This window comes from Rana temporaria, chromosome 10, assembly GCF_905171775.1.
Source record: "Rana temporaria chromosome 10, aRanTem1.1, whole genome shotgun sequence".
Lineage (NCBI taxonomy): Eukaryota > Metazoa > Chordata > Amphibia > Anura > Ranidae > Rana > Rana temporaria.
This window is the reverse complement of record NC_053498.1, coordinates 44,849,580-44,870,362: the sequence shown is the minus strand read 5'-3', so window position 1 is coordinate 44,870,362 and position 20,783 is coordinate 44,849,580. Positions and strand designations below refer to the sequence as shown.

Here is a 20,783-nt window from a genome sequence, read left to right as displayed (position 1 = left end):
CAAAAAGAAAATAGGGGTTACTATTGGCCACACAGTAATGATCTAGATCCTTTTGAATACAAACTCATTTATTATAGTAGCAAAAAAATATTTTAAATATAGTATCAAAAGGATTGATGCAAAAACACATTACAGTTTATTAAAAAATGGTATCGAATGATGGGTATCCTACCATAAACATATACAACATACGGGACATACAATAGACAATATAAATTCACAACACTGTCCGGACTTAGGGAAATCGGTCATCAGTTGTCAGCACTATGGCAATCAATAAAGATGGGGTACTAAATAGGAAAAGTAGTAGTGTGGAATATAGTCAGGGATAGGAATATGTCACCTGACATCCAGACTAGATTGGCCAATAAGTGCAATCACTGGTGACTGAGCCCTGTGGGTGTGAGAGAGAAGGGGAGGATAGAGTACAGTAGAGAATTCCTGCTGCAGCAATGGGGTTCAACACGGTACGATGTGGAGAAAATAATTGTGGATTTGATTCATTAATTAATTAGTTGGTAATATGGAAATAGTCGTTTTTATTCCATGTTGTCCGTTGATGATAGGCAGGTAACACCTGGTGGTAATAGGTAGAGGCAGTCAAGGTTCAGTCCTTCAAATTATTATATAGACAGGAAAAATTAGGAGTATACTGCATATTTTTAGTATAGACCTAGTCAATGTTTTCCAATCGTCCTTGTATATGGACGGGTTGATTGCTGAATGACAAAACTGCTTAGCACTGCATGGTGGTAGCTGTAGTTGCTGTGAGTATCTTATGGTACACAGACGTGACCGTCATTCGATTGTGATGTTAATACAGGACAATACGAAGTTCAGCACAGTGAGCCGTCTGTACGTTTCCTTGAAACAGTATAATTCATCCAAGTCAGGGTTATGTTTCATTAGTAGCATGATATCAAAGTACAGACCTTTTGGATGATAGCGGCATCAACACTGTGCGATGGTCGGGAATTTAGGGAGCCAATTCCGATGGTGTTGTGAATGCTCACCCCTCAGCAGCGTCCCATTCGTGCAGGTTTTCCTGTGTAGTGGAATTTTTCTATGTCCGGATAGCGGGCATGGTTTGTGCGGCCGAATACGGCGCCTCCGTGTCTGTCTCACTTACACGCCGGAAGAGTCACGTGACAAGCGTCGGATGGTGACGTCGAAGCGTTTCGCCGTACCCAATGGCGTAGCTTCTTCTCAGACGTGATTTTGCATCAGCTGATGGGTGCTTTTATTCACAGACATCAGCTGTTGCTGTCACCAATGCGATAATGAACTAACGCTGTACTCGCGTATGGAACAACGGAGGTTGCAACGGTCATGGTAGTACTTTCTTGTGATTTTCCTCTTAAAGTATATCCGGATTGTACAAATATTGTTCTTATGCGTATAATTTCATAAGAAAAGAGGGGGGGGACGAGGGGGGGGGGAAAGGGGCGTTGTTTTTATTAACAGTAGACGAACATAGTTTTAAATTTTAACTTTCTTCTAATGATGAAATTAATCATTAATCCAAATCATTGTATCGTATTTATCGCGGTATAACGCGCTCCCGCGTATACCGCGCACCCCTAAAGTGATCCCGAATCCTGTGGAAAAAAAGTTTTTTTTGTACTTACAGTTTTGGGGTCTTGCGCGGTGGGTCCGGCGGCCTTCTACGGCGTCCTCGCTCGTTTCCCGCGCCGAGTTTTGAATACTGCGCCGACATATACCGAGCGCAGTACACTCGGGTATAGTCGGGCAGTCTCGGCAACTTCCGTGCTCACGTCCTGGACGTACAGGACGTCGACGCGGGTAGCTGAGCATTGCCGACAATACACGAGTGTACTGCGCTCTGACACTCATGTATTGTCGGCAATGCTCAGCTACCCGCGCCGACGTCCTGTACGTCCAGGACGTGAGCGCGGAAGTTGCCGAGACTGCCCGACTATACCCGAGTGTACTGCGCTCGGTATATGTCGGCGCAGTATTCAAAACTCGGCGCGGGAAAGCGGGTATCGGCGTATACCGCGCACTCATGATTTTGCCCTGATTTTCAGGGCAAAAAAGTGTGCGGTATATGCCGATAAATACAGTATATATTTTATTTTAATTCCCAAATGAGATGGAAGGAGGAAAATGAAGTCAGGAAGAGTGAGAGAGGGAGGGGAAAGGGGAAGGTTATGGTTAAAGGAAGGGTGCATTTATTTTAGCATTTTTACCTAATAGGAGGTAGGATAACAGAATATGCCGATAGACAGTGGCAAGTGACATGGATTATAAGGTACATGACCTATAGTGAATGACAGTGAGAGTAGTTGGAACCAGATTGGGATGTGTATAATTCACAATTCATTAAGACACATCTAGGGGTTCAAGAAAATTTGTAGGTTCAATTCTGTGTTTAAACCAATAGGAACGAGGGACTTAAGACGGTATACCCACCATTTTTCTTTCTGCTGGAGTATCTGATCGAAGTCACCTCGCCTATTGGGTAGCTTGAGGGCATAAATCCCCTTTACGGTCATTCCCTTGGAGCTTCTGTTGTGGCATTCTGCAAAATGTTTTGCAAGTGGTTTTTCTGGATTTTTTAGTTTCTCGTTAATTTCTCTTAAATGTTCACCAATGCAAACTTTGAGGGGACATTTGGTTTTACCTATATATATTTTAGGACATGGGCAGGTAATTAGGTAGATCACCCGAGTAGTTGAACAGTTGATCAGATCTCTGATCTCGAAAGAGCCCTGTCCATGGGCATCTTTAAATGTGGCTGTACGATCAACATAAGGGCAGATCTGACATCTGTTACATGGGAACATTCCCAAGGACCGTGGATAATTAGAGAGCCAGGTAGTATTTGGTTCCGTCACAAACTCAGACTTGATCAGAATATCCCCGATGCTATGGGCACGACGTGCCACTAGTTTTGTACTAATCCCAGTACTATCATGCAAAAACGGAGAGATGAACATTTGCAGGATGCCAACACTCTCACTGCAGAATGAAGGGTCTGCAATTTCTCCAGGGGTAGAAAGACCCTCGCTTCCGAGGAGTCCAGAATCAACCCCAGATACTCCAATCGCTGAGTCGAAACCAGGACCGACTTCTGAATTTTTAACACCCAACCAAATTCTTGGAGGTTCTGGCTGGCTATAGACACATCCACCTCTAATTCCGAGCCAGATGCTGCTCTCAGAAGAAGATAGTCTAAGTAGCCCACAATGGTAATGCCTCGCTGCATCTTGGTGAAAACTCTTGGTGCCGACGCTAGTCCAAAAGGAAGGGCCACAAACTGATAGTGGTCTTCCCCTATCGCAAAGCGCAGAAACCTCTGGTGACTTTCGCAAATTGGGACATGCAAGTATGCACCCTTGATGTCCAAGGAAGCCAGAAAGTCCCCCGAGTGGAGCGCAGCTACCACCGAACGAATGGATTCCATGCGGAATTTCCTTACCTTCACAAAGGCATTTAGAGATTTGAGGTCCAGGATTGGACAGACCCCATCATCCTTTGGGACCACAAATAGATTTGAATAAAATCCCTGAAACCTCTCTTCCTGTGGAACAGGTAAAATTACCCCGCAACTTAGCAAGTCCTGTACTGCCCCAAACAGGGCAGCCCAACAAGCCGGGAGGAGAAGGAGACTTGAGGGAAAGAATCTGTTCGGGGTACAAGATAGTTTCTTTCCTATCCCCCGAAGAGACCACCTCGCAGACCCATTGGTCGGAGAGCAGGGAGGTCCACCGAGTCGTGAACCTGCAAAGCCATCCCCCCACCCATGAGTCGGGCGGGGGCAAGAAATCATGCAGTGGCGGGTTTGGACGCCGGTTTGTTCGACATACGCACCCAGGGACATTTCTGTCCCCCAGCAGAGCTCTCGTCGGTCTGGGAGGGTTTACCTGCGGGCCCTGACTGACGAAAATACTGCTTCTGCGTAAGAAAAGAAGGACCCGGCTTACGGCGGGGCTCCTTCCCCCTTGGTGGACTGAGCAAGGAGAGTGCTCTTCCTCCAGTGACATCTTTGATAATGTCGTCCAGCGAGGACCCAAAAAGCCTGCCCCCCTTGAAGGGTAAATCCACCAGGGCTTTTTTAGAGGCTTGGTCAGCAGACCAGCATTTCAACCAGAGGAGGTGGCGCAAAACCCACCGCCGAAACAGAAGCCCTGGATATCAAGGGTGCTGCATCCAGCGAAGCATCACAGACATAGACAAGGCCCTGGACCAGCTGGTCCGCTAGCCTAATAACCTCGGGAGGAAGTTGGTGCTCCTCCACAGTCTGGTGCAAAATTTTTGCCCATTCAACGAGTGTCTGAGACACCAGGGTAGTGGCCACAATAGGCCGCAGGGCAGACCCCAGTATGGTAAACATGGAGCGGGTCAGTGCTTCGGACCTCCTATCAGTCTGATCCTTAAAAGCAGGGGTCCCTTCTATAGGGAGAGTGGTCACCTTATTTAACCGGGCAACCGGAGGGTCCACCACCGGAGAAGCCCAATTTTTAAAGAGGCTCTCCTCAAAGGGGTACCGAACCACCAGGCGGTGAGGGACTACAAAGGCCTTCTACGGCTTTTCCCATTCTGCATCAATTAATTTGTCAAAGAAGGGCACATGAGGAAAAACCTTCACAGAGCGGTCCGATTTGTCCGAGTTTCAAAAAAGACAGAGCCCTCAGCGGAAGCCTCAGCCGCACTATCCAGCTTAAGTGAGTCCCTTACAGCATCGATAAGCGCACTGACAAGTGCCTTGTCACAAGGAAGGTCCTGGTCCACATCTTCAGATAAAACAAAACCAGGGAACTGAGCGGCAGCATTCCCCAGGGGATAGCGGGGGGAAGGGGCGCTTTCTACCCCCCTCACGCCACTTCCACCCTGGCAACAATTGTTTCCAAGACTGCAGACAAAGTGTCAATGGGAACCGCAGGTGCAGGAGCACTAGCTGCCACGTTTGGGGGAAGAAGAACCAGATACTGACTTCCATTACAGACAACTCACAGGGCCCTATTCAGACTTCAATAAAAAAAACACCCTCCTGCTGCGCTGACCGGGGGGATACCCAGGGGACTCGCCACCACAGGAGACTGTACAGCGCCGCTGCCCGCCTTCAGTACACAGCGTGTGTGGAGAAATAAAAACTGAGGTAAATGTGAGGAGACCTGTGCTGCGTGCCGTAGAAACCAGCACTAGAGGCCAAGATCACTTCCAAAATGGCTGCCGGATGCCTCAGATTAAGCAGGACACTAGTAAGCTGCGCCATAGCGTGGCCACAACAAAATGGCCGCCAATGGCATATTCAATAGAACCTGAAAACCACCTGAAAAATGGCGGCGAAACGCAACATTTAAATAGAGAATGCCCATTAGGGCTGAAAAAGCTCAGTTTTGTAAAAAAAAAAAAAAAAACAGCAACAGAAGCGCAGGCCAGACACCACAGTCCCCTGGTGAGGCGCCCCACCCGACAGCAGCAATAGTAATGCAGCAGAGGGAAAAGGAGCAGGGAAGGGAGGATAGGAGGACATCCGAATGCCAGGAATGCTCAGCCATACCAATCCGCCTAAGCGGGAGGGACTGTACTTCTCCGTCCACGCAAGGACCCACTGACATATTCCTGACAGGCATACAACCATGTTGGAGGTAGCCGTCGGCCCGGTCCACTGTGAGGGAGACAATACCAGAGCCCAGTCATATGTGGACCTCGGAGCAGAAGCTCACCGGCCACCCCAGGAGTCATGGGGTATGTCGTGGCAGACCCAGCCTCTCTGCAAAGGTGTGCTCACGTTCGCTGGCCGGACTGAGGAAACTACAAGGATCTATATATCCAGCCTGTCTCTCAGCCGACAGTTGATAGAAGATTCTTCCAAGAGAAAAATAAAATAAACAAAATTTTCCTCAGGGCGCTGGGCCCAAAAGGGAGCCATACATCCTTCTCCTTTGCTAGGCAGAAAGAAACTGAGGTTGCATGCTGCAGGGAGGTGGGTTATGTCAGGAGGGACCTCCCCCTGGGCGGGGCTGTTCAACTCTGTTAAAGTAACATGTATTTTAATATCCAACATGTTCTGCCTAGTCCTCTCCTATGAACAGGAACATAACCCACTTGTCAAGACTTGAAGGCTGTGTCTGTCTATGGACGATAAGATAAATAGGCATGACACCTTACTAAAAAAAAAAAATCCATAAGTGAACTCCCACAGCAGGATTCTGCTGAAAAATCAGTCAGATCCAACCTTCACCCATCACGGTGGGCTATATCACTGACCTTCAGGGACCAGGGTCCTTTCAAAACTTCCACTGCCCTGAACCTGTATTGCACCCAGCCAGACAAGAATCTTTGGTATTGATATATAACCAAAGCACTGGTTTCCTGGGTTCAGCTCTCCTAAGAGGAACATTACAGGCAAAACCTTTTTCTTCTTTCCTCGAGGCCCAGGTACCATCCACCTTGGCCTTAATGACACTTTGGATGGATCCGGTTGCAAAGCTTGCGTGATCCTGAAGGATCTTCCAGCGGAGCTCATCAAAGCATTTCCTTCACCAGTGTCTAAGGTGTTTGTCACGGTTAATAAAAAAAACTGGGGTACTCCCAGTATAGGAGGGGTTTTATAGGGGAGCGGACTTCTGTCTTGGGTGTGCCAGTGTCTACAACCTGAAGGTGGCCTACATACCCATATATAAAAAACAAGCTGCGCAGCTCGTTTTTTATATAGGTCTATTTTTTATATGTGTCTCACATTTTAAGTTGCAGCATTATTGTAAATTGTTCACATTTATTGTAAACAGACAGCGCAGTATCACCCCATTTTTTATGGCCTATATACCCACATAGTTATTACTATGCAGCTCTGTGTCCTGTGATGCATAAAAAAGATGCTGAACGTGCTATAGCCAAATGACGTCCACAGTGCGGCTGGCTGGTTCTAGGACGCGGTCATATGATGGGGTCCTGTGATCGCGCCCGCTGCTAGTGGCGCGCTCTGCGATACTGCTGATCACGGATTGGGGTACAGAGCCAATTTACCACGTGATCAGCTGTGTCCAATCCCAGCTGATCATGGATGTAAACAGAAGCTGGTTATCGGCACTCCTTTCCTCATGCTGACAGCATGAGAAGAGAGCCGATAACCGGCACTTGTGTAAAATGGACATGTACACTGATAATCTGGGCATTGATTATTATTGCAGTCCCAACAGTCCTGCCAATCAGTGCCTCGCATCAGTGTTCGCTATAAGTGCCACCTACTAGTGCCCATCAGTGCGGCCTATAAGTGCCCAAGTTTTTTCCATCCCAATATTTTCTGGCTTTATTTGTTTATTTAGCAAAAAAAACAGCGGTGATCGAATACCACCAAAATAAAGCTTTATTTGGGTGAAAAAAAATGTATAAACATGTTGCTTGGGTACAGTGTTGCATGGCCTTTCAATTGTCATTCAAAATACGACCGCACTGAAAGCTACAAATTGGCCTGGGTAGGAAGGGGTAAAAGTGCCCAGTAGGCAAGTGGTTAAAGCATTTTAATGCACAAAAGCACAATAGAATATCATTTTTTTTTTCAAAAAGATAAAAGTTACCCCAAGTAAATAGATGCCAAACATGTCAAGCTTTAAAATTGCATCCGCCTGTGGAGTGGTGCCAATCTACACTACTTAAAAAAACCTCATAGGCGACACTTTAAAAGAATTTACAAGTTACCAAGTTTACGGTTACACAGAAGGTCTGGAGCTAGAATTATTGCTCCAACTCTGATGCTCGTGGCGATACCACACAAGTGTGGTGCAATTGCCGCTTACATATGGGTTTACTGGCACATGCGTTCGCACTGGTACGCGAGCAGGGTGGAGGACAGGGGTGCTTTAACTTTTAAAGTGTTTTAATGTACACTGTCACTTAATTTTTTTTATCATCTTTATTGCTATCACAAGGGATAAACATCATCATCATGAACATGAGCTGTGACAGGTTATCTTTACATACAGATCTGGCGTCCATCAGACCCCTCCTCTGGCCTCCAATGCAGCTGATCAGTCACAGATCGGTCTTAGCTGCTTCCCTGGACAGTAACGGCCAGGTAAACAAGGAACTGAAACAGTGACAAGTGACAGAATCCTTGTTGCTTCTGGTTTTTGATATCACACAGCAAGAGGCACATCAGTACCTCTCACTGTGTGTCGGGAACCAGTTGCCACCAACTGCATTTCTTACCGGGCTCCCTGATCTCGCCAGATCGAAAATCCCACAGGAAGGAGAGAGTATCCGTCCAAGGACCCCATCTCTCTCTCCAGTGAGAAAAAACGCCGGCAGTTTTCTATTGAGACTGAAGGCAAAAAGATCCATTGCAGGAAGACATCTTAGCAAAATCTCCCGGAACGTGCCTTGATGTAGCTCCAACAGCTGGAACTGACGCTCACTATGCTCATAGTCCACCAGCGTATTCTCTAAAACCCCTGATGTGGACTGCCCTGATTGAGGCGACATGGATTTCTGTCCAGGACAGAATCTGATGTGACAGCGTTAGAAGTGACTCCGAACGAGTGCCCCATTGCTTGTTCAGGTACGCCAGCATAGTGGCATTGTCTGAGAAAACCAATAGGTCTCTTGAACAGACCCTTTCTTGCAGAGTCAAGAGAGCTTTCCTTACAGCTAGTAGTTCCCTAAAATTTGAAGAGCCTCCTGCCTCCTCTCCCTGGGCCTGCCAGCCCTGAGAGTGTGCACCCCAGCCCCAGACTGGTGTCTGTAGTAACTTTTACTGGAGCATGTTGAGCCCAGTTCTTTCCTCCCTGCAGGTGTTGCCGCTGCTCCCACCAGGAGAGATTGAGAAAATCCTCTTGGCAGCTGCACCAGCTGAGCTAGAGAATCCTTCCTGCGATCCCAATGGCGCAAGAGAAACGCCTGAAGGGGTCTGGAGTGTAATTGGGCCCAAGGCACCCCTGGGATGGCTGCAGTCATTAATCCTAATAACTGCATGATCCGCCGAAGAGAGGTCTGTGGGAGCAATTTGAAGGCCTGCACAGAGAGAAGAAGTTTCAAAATTTTCTCCTCGGGGAAAAAAAATCTTCTGAGCAACAGAGTCTATTAGATAACCCAGAAAAGGTATGAACTGGGAGGGCACCAGACAAGACTTCTGTTGGTTGACTTTCCACCCCAGATTCTGAAAGGTCCGCAAGACCAACTGCAGATCCCGGATAAGGGACTCTGTCTCAGGCAAAGATCAGAAAATTGTCCAGATATGGGACGATCGATACACTTTGTATCGGAAAAAAGGGCATGACTTCGGCTACGAATTTGGAAAAATTCTGGGTGCTGCTGAGAGACTGAAATGAAGGTCATTGAGCTGTCAATGACTCGGCCCGTTGTCCATGAGAATCGAAAATCTGAGGAACCTTCGGTGGCTCTGGCAGATTGGAAAATTAAGATAAGCGTCCTGAAGATCCAGGGTAACCATGAAGACCTCTGGCCACAATAGATTCCTTACAGAATAAAGGTTTTCCATCCGGAAACGTCTGTAGAGAATATATTTGTTCAGGATGCTTAAATTGATGACCATACGGAAGCCGCCGGAGGCTTTTTGAACCAAAAAGACGTGGGAATAAAATCCCCGGAATTTTTTTTTTTCCGGAACAGGAGATATGACCCCCTCTGTTTCCCACACGTAAACTAGATTCAACGTGGCTTGCCGTCTCTATTGGTCTCTCGGCAGATGAGTAAGAAAAAATCTCTGGGGGGGGGGGGACTCTTGAATTCCAACCTGCAACCCCTTTCCAATGTCTGAAGAATAAAGGAATTGGCAGAAATTTCTGCCCATTCTTTGACAAAATGGGACAACCTTCCCCCTACCCCTATCCTAGCGTCACTGGGGATTTTTGGAAGGGGCTGAAGGAGCAAAGAGTCCCCTTCTTTTGCTTATCTTTGCTAAAAAAACACTTTCTTCGCCTGTTGGTTTTAAAATTAACCTTGTTCTGGAAACTGCAAAAAAAGGCTTCTTATTCTGTGGCATATTCCTTTAAGAAGGGAACCTTTTACTATTCTCAAAGGAACGAGCTAGGACCTCCACCAAGGAGGAACCGAATAAGAGCTTGCCTTCAAAGGGAATGCCGCAGAGTTTGTTCTTGGATGCAAGGTCCCCCTCCCAAGATTTAAACCAGATCGCTCGCCTGGCTGAATTAATGAGAGCAGAAGACCTAGCTGCAGTTTTCTCAGACTGCAGGTGCATCAGCCAAAAAGTCCACTGATTTGGCAATGAGTGGGAGAGACTCTCTAATTTCCTCTTTGAGGGTGTCAGATGAAAGAAGATCATCCAGACGCTGAACCCATACGTCCAAATTCCTAGCCACACAGCTGGATGCTACAGCTGGACCCAAGGATAAAGCTAAAGCATCCCAGGCCTTATGCAGCAAGGAGTCGGCCTTCCTGTCCATTTGCCTTAAGTGACTGATGTACCAGGAATGTTCTTGATTTCCACCCCTGAGGACCCATATACATTTTATCCTGTACAGATTGGATTTGCTGTGGAATCTAAATCTGTTCCGAGGTATATATTGACTTTAAAAGTTTGTCAATATCCTCCGCTGGAAAAAGATACTTCGAGCTATCCGCCTCCTCCTCTGATGCGGAATCCCCATCAGATGAAGAGCTTAGGTTCTCCCCTTCTTCCAGATCAGAGGCATAGTGCAAACCAATGGTCTCGGACCTTAACCGAGGAAGGGGTCTAACTGAGGCTGAAGGCTCTTGAGTTATGGGACCAGATGAAGAAGGCCCCAGTCCTGCTGCCCTGTCATTAAAAGACCAGAAGGAGGCTACAACCTCCTTAATAGAAGACGTTAACTCTTTCAAAGAGGTAGTCTCTGAACTAGCCCTAGATGGAATACAATCCTTACAAAATAGTTAATATCCAGACAGCCTGGCCCTACAGTTTTCACATTTTTTTCCACTGGTCCGTCCTAAGCAGAAACAAGAACCATAAGAAAAGAAGGTCCATACAAAAAAAAAGGTCCTCTGCTGTATAATCACAGACAAGGGCTTACCTTGGGGGCAGTATGGGACCCGGAGGCTGCCGCTGGTTTAATCCGAACGGGTTCTCCAGCCTGTCCTCAGTGCGTCACATGACTTCTAGTGCCATCTTGCCACGTCACCGGAAGTCCTCCGACGCCATTTTGGTACACCTCGGTGAAGCAGAGGAGGTCAAGGCTTCCACCAGGCAGAGCTGGGGAAAAACCTGAAGGAAGTTGCCACCACTTTCTCCAGATAAGTTCCTCCAAAATAGGGAACCCTTCTGGCAGAAATTACAGGGACTAATACACCCAGGACTTGGCCACAACCAGTACTGGATGATGCCAGAGAAGAGGGGTGCGCCAATCACAGTTACCAGACCTAGGAAAAAACAAAAACGTGTCGGTGCTCCTGGGGGGGGTCTGGAAACACAAAACAACTGAGGGTCAGAGGAAAGGGAGAGGCCTTTTAAATTGTATCCAATTTGTGTTTCCTGTAGAGGGCAGAGCCAATCATCTCTCAAGTAGCGGTCCTGGAAGGTGAGGGGGAAAATAAATAAGAGAAAAAAGGAATAAAGATGAGAAGGGGGATACGTGTTTAACCAAATGCTGTGAGGGGTGAAAGCTGGAGGGACACCTTAAGAAATGGAGATTCCTACACATTTAGCCCAGGCATCCCAGATTCTTTCAAACTGTAGGGTTGTGTCAGATAAGATGATGGCTAATTTTTTTTGGGCCATTATCCAAGATATTTTTCTTCTAACTTCGGATAGGAAGGGCTTAGGTTTCTTCCAAGCATTAGCTTGGAAGAAAATGCTGCAAGTATGAAGTGGATTCATTTTTGTGTGTACCTCGATAAGAGAGGTATAAGGGTAGTTAGAAGAGCTACAGGAAAGGACCTGGGAACCTGACAACCAGTCACCTTGAATATCATGTTAAAGACTTTGTTCCAGAAGGGACGGATCCTAGGGGATCCCCACCAGATATGAACCATTGACCCCCAAGAGTTGACAGCCTCTAAAACAAGTTGGATCCGCAGTTGGACATATGGCCGCAAGTTTAGTGGGGGTTAAATACCACCTGGTTAGAACCTTAATATTAGCTTCCATCAGGGAAACATTAAGAATTCCCCTGAAGGACTTTGAGCAGGCAGTATGCCAGGTTTCTAAATACCAGCTGCATTGGAGGTCGGTTTCCCAGGCTTCCATATAGGAAGATTTTGCGGTGGTGTGAGTGAGGCACAAGTAAATCACGGAGATGCCTCCCTTTTTCTCCATGGCTTGTTCACACCATATCTCATATTTCGTGAATTGGGGTGGAAGAAGTTTATCCTTCCAAATTTGGTGTAGGAATTTTGAAATTAGATCAAAGCGGGATCTTTCAGATTCCGGGAGTTTCAGCTTTTTGACTCAATAATTAAGTGTTATGGGTTTCCCAGAGCTAAAGAAATATCCTATACGGTATAGTCCCTTGTCCACCCACCATTGGAATGTTTTTATATCCAAGCCTGGAGGGAAGTCCGGATTATTAAATAGGTGTGCAAGGGGCCATCCTGTGGATACAAGGGTCCAGTGATTTCTGAAGCTGTCCCAGAGTGTGCAGGATTGGGACAGATGGGGCTAGTATGGATGGTCTTTTTTTTTAGGTGGGCAACATATTAGAAAAACTAGGGAGTGGTTAAAGGAGGGTCAGTGTGTTATCAGCCATGGAGATCATTAAAAGGTGTACTCTTAAACAAAGTCCTTACACACACGTGGTAGTCTTCTGACCAAAAACGTTTCAAGGGCCTCACCCAAAAGGTAAGTGCAGTGGATGGTGTCCATTGTTTATCTGAGAACTTGGATTTCTGTAACAGATGGGAAGGTTAGACAGGTAGAAATATGACAGGGGAATAGAGCAGGAAGAGAAAAGAGAGAAAAAAGGTAAGAGGAAAGTCTCCTAACATGTAAAACCAGGGTTAAGGAGAGACACCCACCGAAACCTGGACACAAAAACAATAGGAGTCTGACCCATGGGGTTCAGACAACCTAGTCCTCACAGAACCGAGGGTTTTCAAGGAGTAGGTGGCGGCACATGTGGACCACCCCCGCACAGGGAGCCCACAACAAACATAATCAATGACAGTAGCACAGAGAGTTAATCTTATGCAATTAAGTGGTGTCACAACCCTCAGAGAGTCAAGTCTTTCCAGGAGATCATGGATATCTACCACCATTATATACTAGGGGTGTCAAATATAAATCGCTGCATCGCGATTCAGGTGTCCCCGATGCAGCACTGATGCATGCGACCATATTAATCGATGTTTGAGCCCCGCCCCTGTCCCCGCCCCTCCCGGGAGAGCGCTCCGTTCACTCGTTCAGTTTAATCAGTTTAAGCTCCTCCTTGAGCTCCAGATCGGCCCTCCGCGCTCAGCCGAGCTTGCCACGATTGTACACAGAGGGCGGGAGATTTTGGTTTCGCCAATCACACCCAGGGGGTGGGACTTTTCCGAGATGTCTCCCGCTCCTCGCTGTTCTGTCAGATCGCCGGGCGGACACTGGACTCCCCTCCCCCATCACACACCGAGGACAGCATGTCGGTGGCCGGGCTGAGGAAACAATTCCACAAAGCCAGCCAGGTGAGACCGCGCGTATCCACCCCCCCGTCCCCACACCGGGCTCCTCACTATCTTCTCTGCATACATGGGATGGGGGGAAGATATAGGAGACTTACTGTGTGATGTATTGGGGGGCTGTGTTATGTGGGAATGTATTGTATGACATGGGGGGGCTGCGTTGTGATTTGGGGGGACTGTACTGTGTTATGGGTGGTGCTGAATATTGGGGGGGCTGTGTTGTGTAAAATTGAGGGGGTTGTGTTGTGTGATATTGGGGGCTGTACTGTGTTATGGGGTGGGGGGGCTGATTTGTGTGATATTGGGGTGCTGTGTTGTATATTGGGGGGCTGTGTTATGGGGACTGAGTTGTGTGATATTGGGGAGCTGTACTGTATATGGGACACTGTCGTTATTGGGGGGGCCTGTGCTTTGTGATATTGGGGGCTGTACTGTGTTATGGGGCAGTGCTGAATAATATTGGGGTGGGGCGGGCTGTGTGTAATATGGGAGCTGTGCTGTTATTGGGGGCTGTACTGTGTTATGGGGGTGGGACTGAATATTTGGGGGGGGCTGTTCTGTGTTATGGGGCTGTATACTTGAGGGCTGTACTGTGACGGGGCTATGCTGTTATGGGGACTGTATTGTACGATATTGGTTGGGCTGAGTTGTGTGATATTGGGGGGCTGTACTGTATATGGTGAACCCTCAATAAAAATATCAGTACAGCGAGGACTTGGACTTTTAAATACACTACCGTGTTACCGTGCAGTCTCTGACCATCTCCTGTACTATGTCTGCAGTCTCTGACCATCTCCTGTACTATGTCTGCAGTCTCTGACCATCTCCTGTACTATGTCTGCAGTCTCTGATCATCTCCTGTAGCATGTCTGCAGTCTCTGATCATCTCCTGTAGCATGTCTGCAGTCTCTGATCATCTCCTGTAGCATGTCTGCAGTCTCTGATCATCTCCTTTAGTATTTTGGGAGGAGAGCCATGCGCACTTGCGCTGCAATCGTGATGCATCGTGGAATCAAATCGAATCGTGGACTTGATAATCGTAATCGCATCGAATCGTGAGACCGGTGAAGATGCGCAGCCCTATTATATACTGTTGTTGAACATAAGAGTATAATTGGAACTGGTAAACTAAAAATAGTGAGTCCATGGAATTGTGAACAACTGTAGAACAGGCAAAGGGAGTAAAAAGAACGTAGAAGGGGAGAAACCCCTAACAATTGTCACAGATAAATCTGTGTACGGACTCTAGGTCCGAATGAGAGGCAAGGAAAAAGAGTGGGGAGAAAGTCCTCAATCAGGTTGGGCCGTTGTCCTTTAATTTTAATTTTATTTTGTGGGCTCGTTGGGTTGGGTCTTTTGGCCGAGCTGGTATTGGCTATAGCGGTGTCCATCTCTTCATCTTGTGAGATGAATTTTAGTTGTAGCAGTAGTCTTTCCCCTTCCTGGAGGCTGGAAAAGGAATAGGATCACCCTGTGTCAGAAAACTTGACTGCAAATGGAAAGGCCCATCTGTATTTTATTTCTTTCTGTGTTAGGATCAGCAATAATGGCTTCAGTGCCCTCCTGCCTTGAATCGTGGAGGGGGAAAGAGCTGCGGAAAGCTGGCCTTGGCAGATTTGGGGAGCAGATCTGACCTGTTTCATGACCTCTTCTTTCACAGAATAAAAATGGGGTTTGGCAAGAACATCTCTGGGTTTTCCATCTTTTCTAGGAGGTCCCAGAGCTTCTGTGGGCTCTATCCAGTTGTAGGCGGTGCTGGGGGGTATTCCTTAGCATAGTTCTGATCATTTCCTGGACTGCTGATGGTATGTCCAGAACAGATTCAGGTAGTCCCCTGATCCTAAAATATACCTATGAGATCTGTTCTCCAGGTCATCAATTCTGGAGATGGCCAAATCTAGTTGTTCCTGAACAGTGTACAAGTGTTTCACATTTTGCATTTTGATTCGATACAGCCACTGTTTCTTCCAATTTGTGTTCTATTGTGTTAATTCTCGTTCCCAGGTTTTGAAAGTCAGCTTTTAGGTCCCAATTAATTTTAGCTAATGAAAAATAGTACTACAGCGCTAATTAAATATCCAAAATTTAGAACATTAAAAAAATTACCAAATAATAAACGCAGCAATAAAATGTGATGTAGGTCAAACAAATAGTGCAATTGTATATACAAGTATTATGCGCTGAATACCAACTTAGATAATGCAAAAATCGTGCTTATAAGCGATTCAAAACTCTAATAAATAATTAAATAAATAAATGATATAAGGCAAATAGATCCAAACAATTAGTCCAATTGCATAGATATGCACCAGTGGTTCTCCTAGGAACGACACCCAGATCAGTGTGATGATTAAAGGATGTGTAATGTGATCACAGACAATGTGCTCCTGCTTCACAAGTAGAACGCCTCTTCCACATTAAACACAGCTCATGGAAAACAAGAGAGAGAGATTCTCATAGCGCAACTAAGTATAAACACAATACAAAAGGAGATAGATGGTCTCTAGCAATGGCACACTCACGAATCCACCGATTAAAAACCGCATGTAACAGTACACCGATCCTCCATTAAGCCGCTCAGCTTATATGATATAAGCTGAGCGGCTTAATGGAGGATCGGTGTACTGTTGTTACATGCGGTTTTTAATCGGTGGATTCGTGAGTGTGCCATTGCTAGAGACCATCTATCTCCTTTTGTATTGTGTTTATACTTAGTTGCGCTATGAGAATCTCTCTCTCTTGTTTTCCATGAGCTGTGTTTAATGTGGAAGAGGCGTTCTACTTGTGAAGCAGGAGCACATTGTCTGTGATCACATTACACATCCTTTAATCATCACACTGATCTGGGTGTCGTTCCTAGGAGAACCACTGGTGCATATCTATGCAATTGGACTAATTGTTTGGATCTATTTGCCTTATATAATTTATTTATTTAATTATTTGGTTATTAGAGTTTTGAATCACTTATAAGCACGATTTTTGCATTATCTAAGTTAGTATTCAGCGCATAATACTTATATATACAATTAATTTTAGCTGCTGTCTGCGCTAGACCCCTGTCTATGAGTTTTGAGAACTTTTGAAATGGGTCCGCCATTAGAAATGCCTGTTCACTGGACAGAGCCTCTGAAGGGACTGAGCCAGTCCGAGCTGTATAATTGTGCCCTGAGTGGATGAGGGCAAAGTCAGATATTATGTAACCAGTGAGGAGCTCAGTGTATGCTGGTGGAGGTGTGAGTACCTGTGGGTGGCCTGTCTGAAACCCTTAGGTAAAGGTTAATGTCTGAGGAGAATACTTGCGTTTACTCTGAGGCAGAGCGCGCTGGAGGCTGTATTCTGTATAGCGGCGGCCATCTTGGATTTTTGTCCATATCTACAGACTCAAATTGCAGTCTGGAGTCCTTCTTAATTGAAGTTTCAATTAATGGGGGGGGGGGGGGGTGTTCCCAGGACAATAGGGAGTCTGCCTGTAGAATTTGAGGGTTGTACGTTCGCTGTGTGAGCTGCTACGGGGTGCCGCTGCACAGGTCTGAGCGGAGCTCTTGGCTCAGGCGACTATCCTCGAAGCACTGCGTATGCGCCCTAGGGATGCAAGATTTTGAACAAAAGCAGTACAAACAGAACAAACTTCAACACAGACAAATTGAGGTGTGAGAGCTGTATCCGTCAATGAACTTAGAAAACAGTATTTTATAGAGTGCAAAAATCCTTATTCAGATGTACTGCATGGGCAGCTCCAAATTAAATGGTCAGTATTGCAGCCCAAGTTTTTTTTTTCACTGGCTGAAAGCCCATTTTATCATTGATAAAAATGGCCCAGATCCGAGCTTTAAGTGTGAAATATTATGATACAATGAATTATATTACCTCCAATCATCAGCATTAGTTGGGAAGACTTTTCCTGACTTTGTTGTGATAATTGTTCCATCGATGTCAAATCCAGCAATCTGCAAATGAAAGATGATTAACAAAAACTCCTTTGTTTCTCTGTGTGCAGAACCTGCTTCAAATGCTGACAGAGGACCGGGATGCTTTGTTTTGCTCTTTTAGTAAAAACAGAAAAACATTGGGATTTCATTTTAAAATAGTGATGCACTGGAATTTCGGCTGCCAAAAATTTAACGAGCGAAAATAATGTTTTCAGCATTGTGCCGAAAGCAGTGTTAATTTTGGCAGCAAATTTCGATTTAGTTTTAGTCTTAGGACTAAAATGGCATTTTAGTTTTAGTCCCATTTTAGTCTTCTGCAATTGTTTTAGTCGTATTTAGTTGACTAAATCTCCAGTACATTTTAGTCTACTAAAAATCATTTTAGTCGTCTAAAATCGAATGGGTGTAATTTAATTGTAATGCATTAGTGAACATTTCTCTACAATTTCCAAACTCCTACTACTGGAGTGAAAAATCTCATGTTATTTTATGGTCTTGAGGTATGAACACATGCACTACAGACCAGTATTAATTTTGAAGTCAAATTTCAATTTAGTTTTAGCCCCATTTTACTCTTGACTAATGCCATTTTAGTTGTATTTTAGTCCTCTCAATTGTTTTCGTTTTAGTCGTATTTTAGTCAACTAAAATGTTTTAGTCATTTTAGTTGACGAAATAAATACTGGCCAAAAGCTAAAAAGAAGCAAACAATGGCTGCTGAAAAAACCCACGATTTTGCTGCGATTTTACCGTGCTTATGGTTTATTTTTCATAGGTCACAGGATTCTAAAAATGCATCAAATACACAACACATGCATTTTTAATGCGATTTTGCTGCGTTTTTAATGCATTTCAATGGGGAGGAGCTGACCAAATATGCAGCAAGCAGGATTTTTAACACTGCTTCAAAAAGGTGCCGATAATGTCCAACAATAACTTCATATCCATATTAAATTAAAAAGTCGAATCTAATACAATTATAAAAAAAAATATCTTTTTTTTTTTAACTGTCAATTTTAGTTTCGGTTTTGGCTAAGTGCATCCTAAATTTTCGGTTTTGGCACTGGAATTTTTATTTCAGTGCACCACTATTTTGAACTATTCTACTTTTAGGGCCTAATGGTACCTATACTTCTGAACATTTGTTTGCAGACTAGGACTTTCTCACAGAGGGGCTTTTTCCCACATACATACATATAGTGCACATGTTATGCCATTTAAAGTGCCTCTTCAAACAAGGGACAATTTTGTTAAATAATGAGAAGGCATAATACATCCCTACTAGGTCAAACCAAAATAAAAAAATCGGTTTAGGGTAAAAAAAATAAAATAAACAAATCTTTGATGATCCCTAGGGAGCACCATCAAATCTATCATAACCAAATGGAAAGAACATGGCACAACAGCAAACCTGCCAAGAGATGGCCGCACAGCAAAACTCATGGACCGGGAAAGAAGGGCATTAAATCAAGAGAGACAGCACAGAGACCTAAGGTAACCCAGGAGGTGCCGCAGAGTTCCACAGCAGAGACTGGAGTTTCTGTACATATGACGACAATAAGCCATACGCTCCATAGAGTTGGGCTTTATGGCAGAGTGGTCAGAAGAAAGCCATTACTTTCAGCAAAAAAACAAAAATGGCATGTTTTGAGTTTGCCAAAAGGAATCTGGGAGGCTCCCAAAATGTATGGAGGAAGGTGCTCTGGTCAGATGAGACTAAAAATAGGATTTGTTGTACTCACCGTAAAGTCCCTTTCTCTGTCGTCCATGGATGGACACAAGTCTTGACATATGGGTTATGTTCCTGTTTATAGGAGAGGACTAGGCAGAACATGTTAGATATTTAAATACATGTTACATATTTAAATACATGTTACTTTAACAGAGTTGAACAGCCCCGCCCAGGGGGCGGTCCCTCCAGACGTAACCCTCCTCCCTGCAGCATGCAGCCTCAGTTCGTAACAAGCAGTACAAACCTAAAAAAGGAGGGGTGGGTGCTGTGTCCGCCCATGGACGACAGAGAAAAGGATTTTTACGGTGAGTACAAAAGATCCTATTTTCTCTTATCTTCCATGGACGGATACAGCCTTCACAAGTCTTGACATATGGGACGTCCCCAAGCAGTGTAAAAAAACGAGGGGTGGGAACAGTATCAGTAAAAACAAACAACTTCACTCCAAACAAGCAGAGCTCCTCAACGGCGGAGGTGCAACTTTAAACAGCCGCCTGCAAAACCTTGCGGCCGAAGGAAGCATCTAAAGATGCACTTACATCAACCTTGTAAAACTTGGAAAAAGTGTGAACGGGCGACCAAGTCGCCGCCTTACACACCTGTGAGACAGACGCTTGATGTCGGAAAGCCCAGGAAGCACCAATTGCCCTGGTTGAATGTGCCATGACCGGAAAGGGGGGGAGCCCTCCACTTAAGAGCATAGACCTGTATGACGGTCTGCCTGATCCACCGAGAAATGGTGGCAGACGAGACCATCAGGCCCTTTTGTGGACCAGAAACCAACACAAAAAGTGAGTCAGACCTCCGAAACAGAGCAGTAGCAGACAGGTACACCCTCAAAGCACGTACCACGTCTAAAGTATGTAGCGCAACCTCCGGCCGAGGATGCGCCGGCCGAGGTCACAAGAATGGAAGAACAATGTCCTCGGTAAGGTGAAAAGCCAAAACCACCTTCGGAGGCTGCGGGGGCAACACCGCCTTATCCTTATGGAGGACCAAGTATGGCGACCTGCAAGGCAAGGCCGCCAATTCAGAAACACATCTGACAGATGTAATGGCCACAAAAAAGACCACCTTCTGAGATGGTGTCAAGAGAGGAATCTGATGTTTTCAAAGGGAGGTTCCTGAAGAACCGAGAGCACCAGATTCAAATCCCATGGAGGAAGAGGCGGTTTAATAGGGAGAAGCACATGACGAACCCCCTGTACAAAGGTACCCACCATAGAATTGGCCGCCAAAGGCCGTTGAAAGAACACAGCCAAGGCTGAAATCTGCCCCTTAACGGTGCTTAAGGCAAGTTTCTGATCCACTCCACTCTGTAAAAACAGCAGGACCCTGGAAACCGAATACGTCCATGGAAGCCACCCCATCTCATTGCACATAAAGATGTAGAAAAAACAAGCTGCGCAATAGATAATTCAAACAAAAAACCAACAAGCATAAAAATGTGAATGATTGTACTATTGGTGTGTTGAAATCACTATAACAAGTAGGTTGCCCTATTTGTATCACATTCTAGTGAGTCCCAGAGAAAAAGGTGAGCA

General features: G+C 45.6%; 1 protein-coding gene across 3 annotated transcripts in view; it reads right to left on the bottom strand.

The window, feature by feature from the left end:
- Positions 1 to 20,783, bottom strand: part of LOC120916549 (polynucleotide kinase 3'-phosphatase) — a 777,425-nt gene that overhangs the window by 486,330 nt on the left and 270,312 nt on the right. For all 3 annotated transcript variants that reach the window (XM_040327595.1, XM_040327596.1, XM_040327594.1), the window contains exon 5: positions 17,446 to 17,525. In XM_040327595.1, the coding sequence (XP_040183529.1) occupies positions 17,446 to 17,525 (80 nt within the window). The remainder of the gene's footprint in view (positions 1 to 17,445; positions 17,526 to 20,783) is intronic.